Source organism: Hemitrygon akajei, chromosome 10, assembly GCF_048418815.1.
Source record: "Hemitrygon akajei chromosome 10, sHemAka1.3, whole genome shotgun sequence".
Lineage (NCBI taxonomy): Eukaryota > Metazoa > Chordata > Chondrichthyes > Myliobatiformes > Dasyatidae > Hemitrygon > Hemitrygon akajei.
Window position 1 is genome coordinate 76,170,841 of NC_133133.1, and position 21,876 is coordinate 76,192,716.

The 21,876-nt window shown below is 49.7% G+C and overlaps 1 protein-coding gene across 3 annotated transcripts in view; it reads right to left on the reverse strand.

Annotated features, from left to right (window-relative positions):
- The window catches only part of LOC140734488 (proteolipid protein DM alpha), a 48,610-nt gene extending 26,939 nt beyond the window's left edge, over nucleotides 1–21,671 (reverse strand). Inside the window, exon 1 of one of the 3 annotated variants that reach the window (XM_073058504.1) lies at nucleotides 21,470–21,671. In XM_073058504.1, coding sequence (XP_072914605.1) covers nucleotides 21,470–21,479 — 10 coding nt within the window. In that variant the 5' untranslated portion in view covers nucleotides 21,480–21,671. The remainder of the gene's footprint in view (nucleotides 1–21,469) is intronic. The other 2 variants (XM_073058502.1, XM_073058503.1) reach the window with 2 other exon arrangements.
- Nucleotides 21,672–21,876: the final 205 nt, after the last annotated feature.

The following is a 21,876-nucleotide window of genomic DNA, read 5'->3' on the forward strand; positions in this document are numbered from 1 at the left end:
TAGAGTCAGACAACAGTAAACTTGAACTTGAACAGCCTAAGGGACCCGCATCAACCTCATCTGTCGCCCCAAAAACTCACAGAACCAGAAAAGACGCAAGTTACCCTCAAGACCAAAGGACTAGCCAAGAAAACACAATGTACAAATAAGCGAATGACTCAATAAATGTAAATACAAGTCACTGAACAAAGAGCTCTCTTGTCAGGCTGGCCAGAGCCAACACAAAAGAGCGTGAATGTGCCTGGAGAAACAAGGTGCTGCCAAACCGTCAGCATGCAAGGGGGATAAGAGCAGCGGAATCTGTGTCACAGAGACCAAAAGGGTACGGGCACGAGAAGAAAATGGAGCCGAGTGTGAACTCATCCCCTTTAGCCACAACTTTTCTCCAGGGCATATCTGGCACCAATGAGGGACAACTGTGGATTTGAAGGATGAGTGACACCCATTGCCAAAAGCTGCCAGGCAGAGACCAGAGGTGGTGTTCCCACTGCCCAGTCAGAACCCACCTGCACACATCCCGAGAGAGGTGCAGACCGCTGAGTGGCAGAAGGATTATATCCCAGACAAGAGGGTGAAATTAGGGAAGAACATATAAATTTCACATTTAAAATTCACGGGATGTTGTCGCCGCCAGTACTTACTGTCTGTCCCTAATGGCCCTCAAACTACAGGGCCAGTATGAATCAAACTTGACTTCCTCCAGAGGTCCCCACCACCATAGCAGGCACTCCAGCCAATTGGTCACAAGATTCATGAAGCTATAACAACACAGAAACAGACCTTTTGGCCCAACTCATCCATGCCAACTATGATGCTAATCGTATTTGCATTTGACCCACATCCTTTGAAAACTTTCCTGCCCATTTACTCATTCTAATGTCTCTCAAACATTATCAGTGTACCCATTTGTACATGTACCCACTGCCCACTATACAAACACATCTTGCCCTTTCAATATTTCCTCTTTCAACTTGTATCGGTGCCCCTTTAGTTTTAGACTTGCATACCCTGGAAAAAACATTGTAACTATCCAACCTATCCATGCCCCTCATAATTCGATAAACTTCCATTAGGTCACTTCCTCCATTCCTCAGCCTCCTTCACTCAGTAAAAATCAGTCTCTACATCTCCAAATCTTTCCTTATAATTCAAGCCCTTCAATTCCAGCAGCATCATCTTTTCTCAATTCATTCACCAGTTACAATACTGGTATTTACCCAATGTGGAAGATTGAATTGATTAGAATTGACTTTATTTCTTACACCCTTCACATATACGAGGAGTAAAAATCTTTACATTACGTCTCCATCTGAATGTGTAATATGCAAATTGTAGTAATTTGTAATAAATAGTATGTACAGTAAGATGTACAACAGGACAGTCGGGGTATGGCCTGTTCACAAAAAGCAAGACAAATTCAAAGCTGCTAACTATTACTCAGTTAATAGTATTAACATTTCCAAGAACCCATTTCAGCATTCTGGTTAGCATTGACCAGAAACTAGACCAGGAAAAGCACAACCAGAGCAGCGGAGCAACACCACCTGCAAATTCCACCCCTACTCACCCATCATCTGATTAGGGAAGACAGCTACTGTCCTTCATCATTGTCGGGTCTAAACGCCAGAACATCCCTCCTACAGCATCTCCCCACACTGATCGCAGCGGTCTAAGGTGGAAGCCCTCCACCTACTTCTCAAGGGCAATTAGCAATGGGCCAGATCCCGGTACAAAATGAATAAATGAGGAAATAAAATTGGTGGGTCTGGAATTATATGTAGACCAGTTTGAGTGAGGATGGCTGAAGAAACACTGAGCAGGTTTCTACCACATACTGGAGGCCTCTTTTCACCATTATTGGGGCCAGACCTTTTGTAAAATATCGGTCTGACTTAGTTCCCCAGATCTCACGGTGGGATTGCAATTTGTGTCTCTGGATCAATAGGCCAGAACTCTGGCTGCTAGCCTGGCAACTTAATCACTGTTTAACTAGCAAGTTGCAAGGTTAGTAGAGATTTGATTAAGTTTAATCAATGTAACGATGCAGTTATTAAAAGGGGATATTGAAAAAAGCAGATGATGGAAATCTGAACTAAAAACTGAAAATCCAGGAGATACACAATAGGTTAAGCATGGCTGTGGAGCGAGAAACAGGGTCAACATTTGTTGAATGTCTACGAGATAGCTTTTTGGAGCAGCTTGTGTGTGAGCCTAATCAAGGAAAGATTATCTTAGAATGGGTGTTGTGTAATAATCCAGATTTTATTAGAAAGCTTAAGGTAAAGGAACCCTTAGGGGACAGTGATCATAATATAATCAAATTCATACTGCAGTTTTAAAGGGAGAAGCACAAGTCAGATGTATCAGTATTGCAGTGGAATAAAGAGATTTACAGAGGCATGAGAGAGGAGCTTGCCCAGGTGGCTTTGAGGGTGCTTCTGATAGGATGATAGCAGAGCAGAAGTGGCTGAACTTTCTGGGAATAATTCACGAGGTTAGAAATGACCCAGAGAATTACAGAAGTAGTAGTTCTCAAATGGCAGTGGTAGCAACTGTGGCCGACGAGGGAAGTTGAGGACTGCATAAAAGCCAAGGAAAGGGCAAATAAGGTAGCAAAAGTGAGTGGGAAGTTGGATGATTGGGAAGCTTTTAAAATCCAACAAAAGGCAACTTAAAAAGCTATAGGAAGGGAAAAGATTAAATATGAGGGCAAACTAGCCAATAATATAAAGCAGGATACTAAAAGTTTTTCCAGTTATATGAAGAGTAAAAGGGAGGTGAGAGTTGATATTGGACCACTGGAAAATGATACTGGTGAGGTAGCAATGGGAGACAAAGAAATGAATAAGTGCTTTGCATCTGTCTTCACTGTGGAAGACACTAGCAGTGTGCCAGAGGTCTGTGAGTCTCAGGGAGTAGGAGTGAGTGCCATTGCTATTACAAAGGAAAAAGTGCTAGGCAAACTGAAAGGTCTTAAAGTGAAAAAGTCACCTGGACCAGATGGACTTTCTAAAAGAAAGGAAATTACAGGCCAGTGCTTGGGAAAGTGCAGGAATCTATTATTAAGGATGAGGTTTTGGGGTATTTGGCAACTAATGATAAAGTAAGTCAAAGTCAGCATGGTTTCTGTAGAGGGAAGTCTTGCCTGACAAATCTGTTAGAGTTCTTCAAGGAAGTAACAAGCAGGGTAGAAAAAGGAGAGGCAGTGGATGTCATTTACTTGGATTTTCAGAAGGCATTTGATAAGGTGCCACACGAGGCTACGTAACAATATAAAATCCCATGGCATTACAGGAAAGATACTGGCATGGATGGAGGAATGGCTGACAGGCAGGAGGTAGTGATTGGGATAAAAGGGGACCTTTTCTGGTTGGCTGTCAGTGACTAGTGGTGTTCCTCAGGGGTCAGTATTAGACCTGCTACTTTCACATTGCTTGTCAATGATTTAATGGAATTGGCTTTGTGGCAAAGTTTGCAGATGATACGAAGATAGGTAGAGGGGTAGGTAGTGCTGAGGAAGCTATGCGATTGCAGAAGGACTTAGACAAATTGGAAGAATAGGCAAAAAAGTGGCAGACTGAATACGGTGTTGAGAAATATACGATAATGCATTTTGTTAAAAAGACTAATCTAAATGGGGAGAAAATTCAAACTTCAGTGGTGCAAAGGAGCTCTGATGTTTCAATTTTCTCTCCATTTAGACAATAGCCTGCACTTTTGTTCCTTTTACCCAAATGCATTATCATGCATATCCCAACTCTATAGTCCTCGTGCAAGACTCCCAGAAGGTTAATTTACAGGTTGAGTCTGTGGTAAAGAAGGCAAATGCAATGTTGGCGTTATTTCAAAGGGAATAGAATATAAAAGCACGAAGATAATGCTGAGCTTTTATAAGTCACTAATCAGGCTGCACTTGGAGTATTGACCATAGTTTTGGAAACCATATCTCAGAAAGGATGTGTTGTCATTGCAGAGGGTCCAGAGGAGATTCATGCGGATGATTCTGGGAATGAAGGGGTTAACATATGAGGAGTGTTTGGCAGCTTTGAGCCTGTGCTCACTGGAATTTAGAAGAATGCAGGGGGTTTTCATAGAAACCTAACAAATATTGAAAGAACTAGATAAGGTGAATGTGCAGAGGATGTTTCCTGTGCTGGGGGTATCCGGAACTACAGGGCACAGCCTCAAAACTGAGGGGTAACCCTTTAGAACAGTTAAGGGAGGCTTCTTTTACTCAGAGAATAATGAACCTGTGGAACACTCTGCCACAGACAGCTGTGGGGGGCCAAGATGGGGGGGGGGTATCTTTAAAGCAAAAATGGGGAGTTTCTTGATTGGCCAGGGCATCAAAGGTTGTGGTGAGAAGGCAGATGTATGGGGTTCAGCGGAATCCAGGATCAGCCATGATGGAATGGTGGAGCAGACTTGATGGGTTGAATGGCCTAACTCTGCTTCTATGTCTTAGGTCCTCAAGACCATAATATAATAATTCTGGTTCTTTTTCAGCAGATGCTGCCTGACCTGCTGAATGTGCAAAGCATTCTGGGCTTCGGTTAAAGCAGGTGCAGGGGATCTTTTGATTTGTCGTTCGAGGACGAGAGGACCTCAGAGCAAGACCACAGAGGACCACACTGTAGGGATTCAGTAGAGAACTGCGTAGAGTCTGTTCTCCTTACCCAAGGGATGTATTTGACACAGAGGGACTGTGGTAAAGATTTACTAAACTAAGAGTAGACTGCAGAATACACGGAGGATAGAGGGTGAACTTGGACTCACACTGCATGAACCTGTGGAAGACTGAGTGATTTAGAAACATAGAAAACCTACAGCACAATACAGGCCTTTTGGCTAACAAAGCTGTGTCAAACATGTTCTTACCTTAGAAATTACCTAAGGTTACCCATAGCCCTCTATTTTTCTGAGTTCCATGTATCTATCCAGGAGCCTCTTAAAAGACCCTATCATTTCCACCTCTACCACCGTCTCTGGCAGTCCATTCCACGCACTTACCACTCTCTGTGTAAAAAAACTTACTCCTGACATCTCCTCTGTACCTACTTCCAAACACCTTAAAACTGTGCCCTTTCATGCTAGCCATTTCAGCCCTGGGAAGAAGCCTCTGACTTTCCACACAATCAATGCCTCTCATCATCTTATACACCTCTATCGGGTCACCGCTCATCCTTCGCCACTCCAAGGAGAAGAGGTCAAGTTCACTCAACCTGTTCTCATAAGGGATGCTCCCCAATCCAGGCAACATCCTTGTAAATCTTTTCTGCACCCTTTCTATAGTTTCCACATCCTTCCTGTAGTGAGGCAACCAGAACTGAGCACAGTACTACAAGTGGGGTTTGACCAGGGTCCTATATAGCTGCAACATTACCTCTCGGCTCTTAAATTCAATCCCATGATTGATGAAGGCCAATACACCATATGCCTTCTTAACCACAGAGTCAACCTGCGCAGCAGCTTTGAGTGAATTATGGACTTGGACCCCAAGATCCCTCTGATCCTCCACACTGCGAAGAGTCTTACCATTAATACTATGTTTTGTCATCGTATTTGACCTACCAAGATGAACCACCTCACACTTATCTGGGTTGAACTCCATCTGCTACTTCTCAGCCCAGTTTTGCATCCTATCGATGTCCCGCTGTAACCTCTGACAGCCCTCCACACTATCCACAACACCCCCAACCTTTGTGTCATCAGTCCATTTACTAACACATCCTTCCACTTCCTCATCCAGGTCATCACAAAGAGAAGGAGTCCAAGAACAGATCCCTGAGCACTGGTTATCTTATGGATTTATGGAGGCACATCGAGTTGAACATCTAGAGGATTTAACAGGCTAGAAAGAGATTATTATCTCTCATGAGGAATACAGAATCAGAAGCAATTGTTAAACTACAGACAGATGTTGCAGCAAACTGAATGGGTAAGGCAGCATTTGTAAAGAAAAACATGAATTAACCTATTAGATCAAGGGCGTTTCATCACAACTAGAAAAGTTAGAAATCCATTATTTTGTGAACAGTCCACCATGCAAACCAACCTCCCTTTCATTGTCTCCATTCCAACTCCCCATTACCTTGAGAAAGAAGTCAACATAATCAAACACCCCTCCCACCATGATCGTCTATCTTCTCCAACCTCACCCTGCAATGAGGCTGAAGATACCAAACAAGACTACAAAACACTAGGCAACAAAGACTGGACTTCCCGAATACTTCTGGGTGTATCTTATGGAAATTTCCCTCCCATGCACTACTTTTTTTGAAATTGATTATATTTGTTATTTCAATTCATAATTCAAATCAGAATAACTGATGCCGAGATTAGAGAAGGCATTTCTTATGGTCCACAAATCAAACAGGTAATTAATGCCAGGCAATTCAAAGAACTTCTAGTGAGACCAGAGAATGCCACATGGAAGGCATTCAAAGATGTTGCTGAAAATTTTCTTGGCATCTGCAGAGCATCAAGCTTTGTGCAGCCAGTTGACAGCATGCTTCAAGCATACAAAACCGTGAGGTATAACATGTCACTAAAGATTCATTTTGGACCCATTTGGACTTCTTTCCTGCAAATCATGTCACTGTCAGTGACGAGCATGGTGAAAGGTTTCACCAGGATATTGCGGTCATGGAGATACAGTATCAGGGCAACTGGAATCCATCACTGCTGGCTGATTATTGTTGGGCACTTCAGTGAGAAGCCTCAGACACTGAGTACAAATGCATTATATTATATAAAGGTTAATTTACCACTTCTCGAAATTCATACGTGATACAAGTAGTCTGAAATTATATTTGTGTTCAGCTGCAAGCAGTCTATCATAAACAAAAAAAAATTCTGAGGAAGCAACACTTTTGAAAGAATTTGTTGCCTTTTGAAATAAACTCTTGATCTCTCATCTAACTTGCCGTGCCCCTGCACTTTACTTGTCTGTCTGCACTGCACTTTCTCTGGAACTGTCACACAATATTGTGCATTCTGGTTTCTCCCTCTTCTTGTACAGTGCTACCTTGATGCAATCATGTCTGGATTGAACTGTCTGGATGTCACATTAATAAAGTTTTTTCACCAATATCTCAGTACACAATACAACAATAAACAAAGAAAGAAGGGTCTCGGCCTGAAACGTTGACTGTTTATTCATCTCCATTGATGCTGCCTGACCTGCTGAGTTCCTCCAGCATTTTGTGTGTGTTGATTTGGATTTCCAGCATCTGCAGTCTTTCTCTTGTTAACAAATTACCACTTTGAAGTTGCATAGAACAGAAGGAAACATCTGTGGGAGGACGGGAACCAACAGAGACTGTGTGCCACAGGTGATGCTGGCTGAGAGATGTTGGTGGTTAATGGCAGCGGTTCAGTCTGTACGAGTAGTGGTGGGAAAACAGAGGGCAGAGATAAACACTAGGGATTCTGCACGATGTTCACACGAGGAGAAGGTACAGGTGTAGATCTCCTCAAATGTAAACTTTACAAAAATAAAACTACAGGCGCTGAAAGTCCTGGAAAATCCCTGAAAACTGCGAGATTTCTGTGGAAAGAGAATTTGTGTCAGGACTAAGGTTAACACAGAAGGCTGCTCTCTGTTCAGCTTGGATGGGACAGGCAGACTGGCCTGTTTCCATGTTGAATGACTCGAAAGCCCTTTGTTGGGGGGGGAGGGGGGAGAGAGGGGGGAAAATAGATTTCAGTAGGAAGGTGGGGGGAGGGATAGGTAGAACATAATGTTTAAGATAGAAGGAATCAAAATGACTCAAAAGAGCCAGTTATCAGCATGTTAAAAAATGTGCCAATGAAGTGTTGTTAAAAGTGGGATTTGCCCAGTGGTCCAGGCTTCCAAGAGGACCACATTCTTGTTGTAGGGTTTGGAGGCTTGTGTGCCTCAATGACCCGGAGAGCTATGTTGGCTGGAGTCAGGGCCTTGTTAGGGTCACCCATGCCAAACAGGTCAAGGGGTAGAGGCCAGACTAGGAGTGGTCCACCAGTCCTCCAGGTTTGAGGATTCAGCTCAGGGCTGACAACCCCGATTGGTAAAACAAAATTGTTACGGAAACAGCAATGAAGAATCCTTCTACATCTGAATGCGATGGTATTCCTGAGTCTCCACCCGGGACTGCGTGACCGACAGTAGTGAAAACCGAGCTACTGACATGAAGAAAGAAGCCCTGAACACTGCCAGAGATGGAGGACCTTTCTCGCTGCCCTAAACGCTACGGCGTAACAGGCAAATTAAATAAACTGGAAAATACCGGAAACACTCAGCAGGCTCAGAAGTATCGGTGGAAAGAGAAACAATCAAAGTTTCAGATGAGATGAGACCATCACCCTTTCCTGTTCATTCTGATCCAAGGTCACTCATCTGAAACACTACTTGTTTCTCCACAGGTATTACTGAGTGTCTCCAGAATTTTCTAGGAATCTAGGGATGAGAGAGTTGAATTAACAAGGAGGGAAACTGGAATTGTTTTCCTTCAGTGAGAGGGGATGCTCTGGGGTAGAAATTCATGATCAAAGTCATCAGGGCTTTGCTAGGGCAAGTCAGGAGAATCGGTAGGAGGGTGAATAACTAAAGGACACGATCATTTGTATTGTCCGAAAAAGAATGCAGCATAGTTGAGGGAAAGTGCAAGGGTGACTGAATAGCTCTTTCAACAAATTGGGATAAGCTGCAGGGATGAATGGTCACATCTCAAGCTCGTGCATGACTTCAGACTGAGTGGAAGTGGTTAAGTCCCAAGGAACAATGAGCTTTGTCGGGGGAGAGTCGAGAATGAGTGAAGCTCTGTTGAACAGGGTAAACAGTGCTCTGCAAGAGGGAAGTGGCTGATTTTGAACCCTGACCTTCAACAAAGAGACCATTCAGCTTCAGCCAAGGCAGCTCCCGCTCAGCGAGAGATGGACAGGCTCTGCACAGTACCAGACACTGCCTCACTCAGTCACCGGGCTTCTGGGAACCACAGCAGCCAGGAGAGGGGAACAAATTCTCTCCCTGGCATACAATCACATTCCTAACCCTCATTGGATTATAGCAGTCCAGTTATCCAGAGCCATGCCCCTTGCCCAAGTTTCCTGCAGAGGGCTATATCTGAAAACAAACTACCTCAGCCTTCAGCAAGAGCCAATGTAGGGAGATGCTGGAATGGTTGTGGGTGGAGGAGGAGGAGTTTGTTTATCTATGTATTTATTTATTTAGTTAGTTATTGAGATACAGCACAGCATAGGCCCTTCCGCCCCTTCAGCCATGCTGCCCAGCAGTCGTCCCTCCCCTCGATTTAACCCCCACCTCATCATGGGACAATTTACAAAAACAAACCAGTATGTCTTTGGACTGTGGGAGGAAACCGGGAGCACCCAGAGGAATCCCACACAGTCACGGGGAGAACGTGCAGACTCCTTACAGGCAGCATCAGGAATTGAACCCTGGTTGCTAGCACTGTGTGGCGCGTGGCCAAGTGGTTAGGGTATTTGACTAGCAACCTGAAGGTCAGGAGTTCAAGCCCAGCCAAGGCAGCCCGTGTCCTTGAACAAGGCACTTAACCACACAATGCTCTAGTCTACCCAGCTGAAAAATGGGTACCGGCATAAAAAATTCTGGGGGTCAACTTCGCAATAGACTGGCGTCCTATCCGGGTGGGGGGTGGAGTCTCGTACTCTCAGTCACTTCACACAGAAACCGGCATAAGCATCGGCCTGATGAGCCACAAAGGCTCGGGACAGACTTTGACTTGCTAGCACTGTAAAGTGTTGGGCGAGCCATGACACTATGGTGCTGGTATCCTGCCAGTTATATCATCTTAAAGTCCACTTGGCCTCTTACAATCTTCCAAAACAAGCCAATGCAAACCAAGAGGACCTCATCTTCTGAGCAGGTCATAATACCCTTTGAGATGTCACTGATGCCCTGCTCCATCCCTTTGATGGATCAACAACCTGTATTATTGTCTTTTCTTCTCTCCAGCTGGGTACTTCCAGCATTCTCATTCATTTCAGATTTTCTTCACTTGCAGCATTTAGTATTTGACCCTCCCCACGTTCTTTCTTTCCTTTCACCTCTGCCTCATTCTTCTCCTTCCATTTACTCGTCCAGCCTTCACCCCCACCACCACCTTGTTATTCAACAGAAAAAGGCTTTTCAGCCCACTATGTCTAAGCTGACCATTTACCAGACAGTCCCTAACCCCCTACACCTTGGTGATTCAATCTCTTAAAGCCTCCAACTCCAACCCTCAAGCTGTACATTCCAGACTCCATCATCAGGGAGAAAAGAATTATCCTCAGATCACCTCTAAAGTTTTTAACCCTCATTTTGAATCTATGCTATCAAGTCTCAGACACCTTTACTACAGGGGAAAACCCTCCCACTATTGATGGGAGACAGGGGCCTCCCATGATCGACTATCGATGAGAGACGTAGGCCTCCCATTATCAACAGGTGATGAAACCAACTCATTATCGATGAGAGATGAAAGCCTTCCATTATCTCCCAAGTCTCAGACACCTTTATTACAGGGGAAAACCCTCCCATTATCGATGCTATCTGCACCTCGAGATTTTATATACCTCAGTGCCTCTTCTTATTTACTTAATGCCCACTGGCATTTATGGCAGCAATGAAGGTCCTCCATCTCTCTCTGTCCATACTGTCACACACAGATATAGAAGGATCCTTCATTGCTGTTTCTGTAACAATTGCTTTTGACCAGTCAGGGTTGTTGGCCCTGAACTGAAGTCCTGAACCAGGAGGACCGGTGGATCACTGTTAGTCTGGCCTCTGCCCTCCAACTTGTTTGACATGAGGGACCCTCCCGAGAGCCAAAGAACAAGGCCCTGACTCCAGCCAGCATAGCTCTCTGGGTCATTGAGGTACACAAGCCTCTAAACCGCGACAAAGTTGTGGGCCTCTTGGAGGTCAGCCTCTTCTGCTGCAAGGAAAAGAAAGCCAGCCTCTCTGGTCTCTCTTCATACTGAGACACTCAATGCCAGGCAACATCCAGGAGTATCTCCTGTCCACCGCCTGCAGGGGAAATCACATTCCCTCCTTTGGAACACACAGTATCCCAGTTATGGCTGTAGCAATTTTTAGTAAACATGAAACGTGACTTCCTTACTCTTGAATTCTAAGCCCTGGCTGATAAAGGCAAGTATGCCATGCTCAGTAGTCCTGAGGAACCCACCACTTGTACCAGTCATAGACATCCCTTCTGCTCTCTTTGTCCCTCATCCTTCACTCAAGTTCAAAGCATGCTTGCTTTCCAACTATTCCTAGTGTGGATGAAAGACTGATTAGCCCTGTTTCTTGCTCCACAGATGCCGCCCGACCTGTTGAGTGCTTCCTTTAAGCATTATTTTGTTTTTAAAAGACCAATCGGGCCAGGAATGCAACCTGGCTCGTACACTGGTGTAATTTACAAGGGAATGCAGTGAGGATCAAATCAGGAGATTTTGGCTTTGCAGCAGGCTGTGGAGGATGGAGAGAAGAGACTGAAAGCCATGGATTTGTTGGAGAAAGGAATAAAAATCGCAGAGCAGTACATCAGTGGAACTGAGTTTCAGATCTCCCAGGTTCGCACTGGGACGTGCGACAGACACCGGGGTGTGAACAGGCTGTCCTTTGTCTCACACTGCTTTCCCCCTTCAGAAGTTGGCTGGCCTGCTGAGTTATCTCCACATGTCAGTGAGACTGGTGTGGCAGAAAGCAGAATAAAGTTGCAACACAACCATTTTCTCTTTTTCCCCTATCCTTTCCGATTCGACCAGTTACGTCCAGTGGTGCAGCTGGTAGAGCCACGGCCTCACAGCCTCGGTGGTCTGGCTTGAATTCTGCCCTCCAATGCTGTTAGTGTGCAGAGCTTGTCCATGTAGATTCCCCTGGCGTGCACAGATATCCAGCCACATCCTTTTCATGCTGTTAGTTAGCAGGCCACTGTAAAAGTGCCCCAAGTGAAGTAGTTACTGATGGGCAGATCGGATGGAGAATAGGTCAATAGACAATAGACAATAGGTGCAGAAGTAGACCATTCGGCCCTTCAAGCCTGCACCGCCATTTTGAGATCATGGCTGATCAATTCCTATCAATACCCGGTTCCTGCCTTGTCCCCATATACCTTGATTCCCCTATCCATAAGACACCTATCTAGCTCCTTCTTGAAAGCATCCAGAGAATTGGCCTCCACTACCTTCCGAGGCAGTGCATTCCAGACCCCCACAACTCTCTGGGAGAAGAGGTTTTTCCTTAACTCTGTCCTAAATGACCTACCCCTTATTCTCAAACCATGCCCTCTGGTACTGGACTCTCCCAGCATCTGGAACATATTTCCTGCCTCTATCTTGTCCAATCCTTTAATAACCTTATATGTTTCAATCAGATCCCCTCTCAATCTCCTTAATTCCAGCGTGTACAAGTCCAGTCTCTCTAACCTCTCTGCGTAAGACAATCCAGACATCCCAGGAATTAACCTCGTGAATCTACGCTGCACTTCCTCTACAGCCAGGATGTCCTTCCTTAACCCTGGAGACCAAAACTGTTCACAATACTCCAGGTGTGGTCTCACCAGGGCTCTGTACAAATGCAAGAGGATTTCCTTGCTCTTGTACTCAATTCCCTTTGTAATAAAGGCCAACATTCCATTAGCCACAGGATGACACGGGGGGAAAGGGGATTAGTAGTCACACAGTGACATAGGGGAAAAGGGATTGGTGGAAATGCTCCAAGAGACATCTTAGACCCAATGGACCATATGGCCTCCTATTGGTAGAGAAATACAAGACAAGTCCATCCATAAATCTGAACCCAGTGTATTAAAACAGAGGAATTTAGAATGAGCAGAGTTTTAATCTACCAACACTTCCAGACTCCTGGAGAATTCCAACAGACTTTTATTATCACCACTGTTCCTGAGCAACAAGAATGCACAGGTACCATTGAAACAGAGCTCATTTAGAAAAAAAAGGTCCAACATTTGCATTAGATAAATCAAATGTGCCGCAACTGTTTCATAAGAAGACCGGTGGAACAGGAACGTCTACAATGAGGGAGTGAAACACATGGGCAAAGCGTACCACTGGAAGAAAGACACGGAAGGCTCTTGGGACAATGAACCCTCCTCCTCTCCCTCCACCTTCCTTCCTTCCATCACACACTTTCCAATTCTCCACAATAAATCTCAACACAATAAGGTGCGAGAGTAGATCACTGAGACAGCAAGATACTGACTCCACCTGCCCCCCCAACAATCACACAACCTTTGCCTTCAACCTGTCAAAATGTCACCCTCGCCCCTCAGTTCCTGCTGCACCTTCTCTACCCATGCTGTCTTCCACTTCCTCTCCAAATTCTCACTCACCTATAAAGAAGCCCAAACCTCCTCCCCTTTCCTGCAACCTCACATTTCCATAAAGACAGAAAACTGAGACAGCTCAGCAGGTTGGGGAGCTTTTATAGAGCAAGTTCCAGGTTGGTGATCATTCCTCAGCGCTGGGAAAAGTCAAGAAATAAACAGGCCTGGGGGAAGCAGAAATGGGCACATAGTAACTACCTAATATTGTAACATTAACAGTTTAGGGTTGATCTGTCAATACCCTGAAACGCAGCGTCCATGTATCTACATCTGCTTTAAGCATCTCCGCAGCCCCGAGTGCAGGTGTACCCCACTGCCCACAGCCTCCGCAGCCCCGGGTGCAGGTGTACCCCACTGCCCACACCTCCGCACCCCGGGTGCAGGTGTACCCCACTGCCCACAGCCTCCGCAGCCCCGGGTGCAGGTGTACCCCACTGCCCACACCTCCGCAGCCCCGAGTGCAGGTGTACCCCACTGCCCACACCTCCGCAGCCCCGAGTGCAGGTGTACCCCACTGCCCACAGCCTCCGCAGCCCCGGGTGCAGGTGTACCCCACTGCCCACACCTCCGCAGCCCCGAGTGCAGGTGTACCCCACTGCCCACACCTCCGCAGCCCTGGGTGCAGGTGTACCCCACTGCCCACACCTCCGCACCCTGGGTGCAGGTGTACCCCACTGCCCACAGCCTCCGCAGCCCCGAGTGCAGGTGTACCCCACTGCCCACACCTCCGCACCCCGGGTGCAGGTGTACCCCACTGCCCACACCACCGCACCCCGGGTGCAGGTGTACCCCACTGCCCACAGCCTCCGCAGCCCCGGGTGCAGGTGTACCCCACTGCCCACACCTCCGCAGCCCCGGGTGCAGGTGTACCCCACTGCCCACAGCCTCCGCAGCCCTGGGTGCAGGTGTACCCCACTGCCCACAGCCTCCGCAGCCCCGGGTGCAGGTGTACCCCACTGCCCACAGCCTCCGCAGCCCCGGGTGCAGGTGTACCCCACTGCCCACAGCCTCCGCAGCCCCGAGTGCAGGTGTACCCCACTGCCCACACCTCCGCAGCCCCGAGTGCAGGTGTACCCCACTGCCCACAGCCTCCGCAGCCCCGGGTGCAGGTGTACCCCACTGCCCACACCTCCGCTGCCCCGGGTGCAGGTGTACCCCACTGCCCACAGCCTCCGCAGCCCCGGGTGCAGGTGTACCCCACTGCCCACACCTCCGCACCCCGAGTGCAGGTGTACCCCACTGCCCACAGCCTCCGCAGCCCCGAGTGCAGGTGTACCCCAGTGCCCACACCTCCGCAGCCCCGGGTGCAGGTGTACCCCACTGCCCACAGCCCTGAGTGCAGGTGTACCCCACTGCCCACAGCCTCCGCAGCCCCGAGTGCAGGTGTACCCCACTGCCCACAGCCTCCGCACCCCGGGTGCAGGTGTACCCCACTGCCCACAGCCTCCGCACCCCGGGTGCAGGTGTACCCCACTGCCCACAGCCTCCGCAGCCCCGAGTGCAGGTGTACCCCACTGCCCACACCTCCGCAGCCCCGGGTGCAGGTGTACCCCACTGCCCACACCTCCGCAGCCCCGGGTGCAGGTGTACCCCACTGCCCACAGCCTCCGCAGCCCCGGGTGCAGGTGTACCCCACTGCCCACACCTCCGCAGCCCCGGGTGCAGGTGTACCCCACTGCCCACAGCCCTGGGTGCAGGTGTACCCCACTGCCCACAGCCTCCGCAGCCCCGAGTGCAGGTGTACCCCACTGCCCACAGCCCCGGGTGCAGGTGTACCCCACTGCCCACAGCCTCCGCACCCCGGGTGCAGGTGTACCCCACTGCCCACAGCCTCCGCACCCCGGGTGCAGGTGTACCCCACTGCTCACACCTCCGCACCCCGGGTGCAGGTGTACCCCACTGCCCACAGCCTCCGCAGCCCCGGGTGCAGGTGTACCCCACTGCCCACACCTCCGCAGCCCCGGGTGCAGGTGTACCCCACTGCCCACAGCCTCCGCACCCCGGGTGCAGGTGTACCCCACTGCCCACAGCCTCCGCAGCCCCGGGTGCAGGTGTACCCCACTGCCCACACCTCCGCAGCCCCGGGTGCAGGTGTACCCCACTGCCCACACCTCCGCAGCCCCGGGTGCAGGTGTACCCCACTGCCCACAGCCTCCGCACCCCGGGTGCAGGTGTACCCCACTGCCCACACCTCCGCAGCCCCGGGTGCAGGTGTACCCCACTGCCCACACCTCCGCAGCCCCGGGTGCAGGTGTACCCCACTGCCCACACCTCCGCAGCCCCGGGTGCAGGTGTACCCCACTGCCCACACCTCCGCAGCCCCGGGTGCAGGTGTACCCCACTGCCAACAGCCTCCACAGCCCCGGGTGCAGGTGTACCCCACTGCCCACAGCCTCCGCAGCCCTGGGTGCAGGTGTACCCCACTGCCCACAGCCCCGGGTGCAGGTGTACCCCACTGCCCACAGCCTCCACAGCCCCGGGTGCAGGTGTACCCCACTGCCCACAGCCTCCGCAGCCCTGGGTGCAGGTGTACCCCACTGCCCACAGCCTCCGCAGCCCCGGGTGCAGGTGTACCCCACTGCCCACACCTCCGCAGCCCCGGGTGCAGGTGTACCCCACTGCCCACAGCCTCCGCACCCCGGGTGCAGGTGTACCCCACTGCCCACAGCCTCCGCAGCCCCGGGTGCAGGTGTACCCCACTGCCCACACCTCCACTGCCCCGAGTGCAGGTGTACCCCACTGCCCCCAGCCCCGGGTGCAGGTGTACCCCACTGCCCACACCTCCGCAGCCCCGGGTGCAGGTGTACCCCACTGCCAACAGCCTCCGCAGCCCCGGGTGCAGGTGTACCCCACTGCCCACAGCCTCCGCAGCCCCGGGTGCAGGTGTACCCCACTGCCCACAGCCTCCGCAGCTCCGGGTGCAGGTGTACCCCACTGCCCACAGCCTCCGCAGCCCCGGGTGCAGGTGTACCCCACTGCCCACAGCCTCCGCAGCCCCGAGTGCAGGTGTACCCCACTGCCCACAGCCTCCGCAGCCCCGGGTGCAGGTGTACCCCACTGCCCACAGCCTCCGCAGCCCCGGGTGCAGGTGTACCCCACTGCCCACAGCCCCGGGTGCAGGTGTACCCCACTGCCCACAGCCCTGAGTGCAGGTGTACCCCACTGCCCACACCTCCGCTGCCCCGAGTGCAGGTGTACCCCACTGCCCACAGCCCCGGGTGCAGGTGTACCCCACTGCCCACACCTCCGCAGCCCCGGGTGCAGGTGTACCCCACTGCCCACACCTCCGCTGCCCTGAGTGCAGGTGTACCCCACTGCCCACAGCCTCCACAGCCCCGGGTGCAGGTGTACCCCACTGCCCACACCTCCGCAGCCCCGGGTGCAGGTGTACCCCACTGCCCACAGCCCCGGGTGCAGGTGTACCCCACTGCCCACAGCCCCGGGTGCAGGTGTACCCCACTGCCCACACCTCCGCAGCCCCGGGTGCAGGTGTACCCCACTGCCCACAGCCTCCGGTCACTGGGAAGCACTGCATCACTTCCTGCTACCGGACAGACTTGGACCCAGCCATCAGTCACCCATGTAATTTAACTTTCCCATCTTTTGTCCACGTTGGACTGCCTCACTGAAATCCAGATGGCTATATCATCAGCACTAACATCAACACACCAAAGCCACAAACAGTTGCCCATGCCCCAGCACCCAGGGCTATCAATTGCTCTTTCCCCCTTGCCTCCTGTCTGCACCTTCACAGACTGGACAATCACCCTCTTCCAAGACATTGGCTCTTTGCAATTCCTCCTTCCGTTCCTACCTGTCCCACTATAGCTTAAAAATAAACTTGATATTTCACCTGTTGTTCCACATCCATCCCTGGCTTCTGTCCACTCCCATTAATGATCTGCACATTGCCCTAGATAATGTGATCCAGAAAGAACATGGAGAAACTGCCTCTTCAACTGACTGTCTGTCTTTTCCACTCTGTCCACCTCTGTCAATCATTATTCCCTGAGTCCATCTGATACAACTCGCCCTCATTTTTCATCCATCCCCAGACACCATCTATCAGAAGTTAGTATTTCACCACACCCTCTCTCCCCTTTCAGTCTTGTTTTGGATTGAAACCCTGCAACACTGACGATTCCTTTACCCCCGCAGATGCTACCTGATCCGCTGTTCATTCAGCAGAGCACCAGAAAGATCATGTTGACTAGAACATCCTTGGTTGAAACTTAACAACTCCTCTCTCAGTAATGATAATTCCTAATAATTTGTCATTCACCACCAATCCTTCTCCCTGGCTACTCCAAGATGGAATCAGACTGTTCCTAATTAAGAAGACTGCCCATTACACTAGCATTACATCCAGCAGGTGACCTTTGCTGAAACCTTAGGAGTCTTGGCCACTTTCAGCCTAGACTGAACCCTCTTCAAAAACCTCCCACCTTCCACTAAATTTATGTCATCCAAAACTCCACTGCGTAACAACTCACCCGCTACCAGCCGTATGCTACACTAGTTTTCAGCACAGCAACATTCTCCAACCCTGCAAGCCCTGCTCAACTCCAGTCCTTAGCTTTAGCTACCATACACTGGGTATAGATTGGTTAGACTGCAAGAACCTTTTTTCCCCAGGGCATGGGTTTGAAGTGAGAGATATGAGTTTAAAGGGGAGCTGAAGTGGATTTTCTTACCCCCCCCCCCCCACCTCCAGAGGGTGGTTGGAATGAAGAATATCCTGGTTAAGGGGTGGTGGAGGCAGAGACACCCACAACATTTGAGCAGCACCTGAACTTCAGTTAGCAAAGTGCAGAAGGGATTTGAATAGATGGTTGCAGATGTCAGCATAGACAGTGTGGGCAAAGGGCATCTTTCTGTGTTGTTTGACTCTATGACCAGTTGTGCCATCAGCTGTAGAGACCCAACTTTTTCAAATCCCCTCCCTAAACCTCTTCCCTTACTGTCTTTTTAATCCTTTTTTTGTTTTGTTTTGAAACCTCACTCTTTCACCAAGCCTTTAGCTCATCTCCAAGTCTTTGATTAGCTTGGCTTCCAGCTTGCCTGATTTTTCTCTTGCTGCTGGAGGAATGTTTCCCATGCTTCCACAGAGGGCTTAATACGTTGATAGATTACAAAGCGCTATTCAAATGCAATGTATTCTTCCAGAAATAAAACTGTTCCAAGTCAACTCCCTGAAACACTCTTTCTAGTGAATCCATCAGTTACTGACAGTATCAATCGTATCAGGACAGTATCAGTCAATGCCGAGACTGATGAAGCAAAATAAACCAGTAAAACCCCCTGCAGCCTCCAGAAACTTGAGGAAGCTTCTCAATGATTGAGGAAATGGGTACTTCACTCTGTCCTTAATCACAGAGAGGTATCCAACCTCTTCTGCTTCCTTTCTTATATCTGTCTCTCACCCCTCTCTCCCCCCACCCCATCCTCTCACTTTGTCGATCCTTCTCTCCTCTCAGCCTGGCACCCCCACGCACCCCCCCCCAACTCCACTCACTAGATGAGGAACACATCCATGATATGGAAACAAAATGGCTTCAGCAACAACAGGCCTCAGCCAAACTCTCCTCTGTATCAGTCAGACTTTGTCCTACGGTCCTCTCATCCCAGCCCGGTCTTCTCCACTCACTGCATTCCCTGCCCTTCTCCCCTCGACTCCAATGTCCACCACATTCACAACAGTAGATTGCCAGTTGTGAATAACAGGAATGCTGATTTCGGAGAGTGAAAATTCCAGCCTGACAAATATTTCCAGTATGAGGGATCATCTCCACATTCCTGGGCATCAATGAATTCAGCTCAAGAAGGGTTAACGTTGTGGTAACTGCATTTCCAAAGTTCTGCCTGTCATATTGTGAACAATTACTTATTCAGTTTGTTCAGCCTGAATGACTCCGCGTGATGGGAATTAAAATCAAATAAAGACAACAAAACTAAGGCAATAATTTAACTCAAAAACTTTTGGGAATCTGCCCAGATTAGAACAAGCTGGCTGCTGGATCCCAACTCCAAATCACCAAAATTGCTTCTCAATGTTCAGCAGCACCAACTACACAACTGACCAGCATTCAATCAAGGCGTGGCTCCAGAGGAAAATCCACCCAGCGATAAGCACCTGCTCTCAGTCAGAGACACAGTCACAGAAACCGTCAGCTAACTGAAAGGGGGGAGGGGGAGGAAACGACTCTTGGCCAGCCAAGTTTCAAGCGAGTCAATGCCCCACTTGCCCCAACCCCCAGATCACTTGGGGAAATTGTATTACAGAATGGCTGAAGGGGTTTGCAGGAGTCTGCAGGGGTTTGTAGATGGGTTAAGCGAATAGGCAGAAGGAATGTTCCGTATGGAAAAATGAAACGGAAAATGAAAAAGCAGAATCTGGTTTGAAAAATGGAGAAATATTATAGTTTGCCTTTACTATGTATCAAACCTTGTACACAAAGTTGGCCTGCCAATACTGCAAGTAACTGGGAAGGAAAGTGCAAAGCGGATGGAGGCTTGTACAACTATCTAGTGAGACCACACCTGGATGGTTCCATTACCTGAGGATGGATACTCGAGAGTTGGAGGAAGTTCAAGGACGATGCAGCAGATTGATGTCTGCAGTACCCTTACAGGATGAGCAGATTGGGCTAACACTCATTTGATTTTAAAAGAATAAGATGTGGACTTAATGAAACACAAGATTGAGAAGGAGGAAGCTGAGAAAGATCCCACAAGTTGGGTATCTTTAATAGCAGGCAATTGGTTCAGCATAAAAGGTGGCCTATTCAAGAAGGATCAGGAGGAATTTATTCCATCAGTGAATCCTCTCCTCCAGTGAGTCAATGAACATATTGAAAGTAGAGGAAGATGTCTAAACTAGTCAGGGATCAAAGCTTATAGGTAGTGCCCACAAAATGCAGCCAAGATCGAGGTTGCACAGAATGTGAAGTGAACCTGACGATTCCCTGTTCCTGTCTATTACAGGAATAAGTGGGAGGATCAGGACTCTGCTGCGAGGCGGGTGTAAATTGTAGACCACCCCATCAAAGGCTCATTTACTAATCCTGATCTTATTTCCTCAACTGGGGAAACACGGGCATTGAAGTAAAGAAGTGAGAATGGGTAGTTTTATGATAACGTGGGGCGACACCTCCACTCTCATTTGAAAGGCAAGGGACAAGGGCGTGTCAGTGCGAGGCAAAGGACAGAAGCTCGCAGGACAAGAGTCTAACCTGGTGCTCCAGCGGGCACAGCACCAGGGACAAATACACACACATGGGGGGGGGGGCAGTGTGGAAGGAGAATAGGAAGGATGGGGTGGGGGTTGAAGATTATGCATGGGAGGGAAGCAGGGGGAGAATGGGGGCAGGGCCAAAAGCAGATTTGAGGACAGGATGGCAATGGTGGGGTGGGTGGGGCAGTGAACAGAGAACGGGGGAGGGGCACAGGGGGGGAACAGGGTGGGGTGCAGGGGGTGGGATGGGGCAGGGTCGGGCAGCAGGGTGGGGCGGGAACGGGCTCAGGGCGGTGGTGGGCGGTTGAAGTGGCGATGAGACAGGGTGAGTGGGCTATGGAGATGGGAAAAGGGAGTGGTGGAGAAGACATGAGAGGGGGCTCAATGAGGGAGGCTCTCTCCCACACTCTAGTCTACAGCAGCGTGTCTGGAGTGGAACTCTGGCGGGGATGAGGGGGTAGACAGTGACAATGGGGAGGGGGAGGGAGGAAAAGCGCAACAGGGTTGAGTAGAGGTATGAGGAGGCAGGCGTAGGGGTGGGTTGAATGGGAAAGAGTGAGGCGGTCGGGAAACTGGGAAAGGGACGTGGGTGGAATGGGAAATTGGGAGAGATGGAATCGATGGAGAGAAACCTGGCGAAAAGATGCGCGGTGATGAGGGTGGGTTCGGGTGTGTAAGCGGCGGACCCGGGCGGGCCGGCCAGACACCCTCCTCCCTCTCACTGTGAGTTACGTCTGGGGAAGTAACGGCAGTACAAGTCCGGTTCTGATAGTTTGAGTTAAACTGCAGCTGTTCTACACCGTCAGAGATTGGGTCCCGTCCCCTTCCTAACCCCCCCCCCCCCCCACATTCCCCCCCGTACTGTCCCATCCCCACTTACACTCACCCATCTTCACGCCGCTCCGTATACTTGAACCACTGATCAAAGAGTCTGAACGCTACTCCTTGTCCACAAACTTCCCTCAGACAGAGCAGCACCACAGCCCAATCCAACAGCTCCGCTCCTCCCGCAGGCTTCAACCTGACTGGAATCTTTTAAATACTCCGCTCCAGCCACAGCACCAGCAGAACGCAGCCCACACACAATCATACCACCAGCACACCCATAGCAGGTACACTGTCTCCTCAGAAATATAATACCAGCAACACACAGAAGTGGAAAAAATGCCGCACCAGCAGAACACAATGCAAACTGCCCCAGGAAAATTCAGCATATACACAACACCAGCAGAACACTGCTCCAACACAACACCAGCAGAACACAGCTCTAACACAGCACCAACAGAT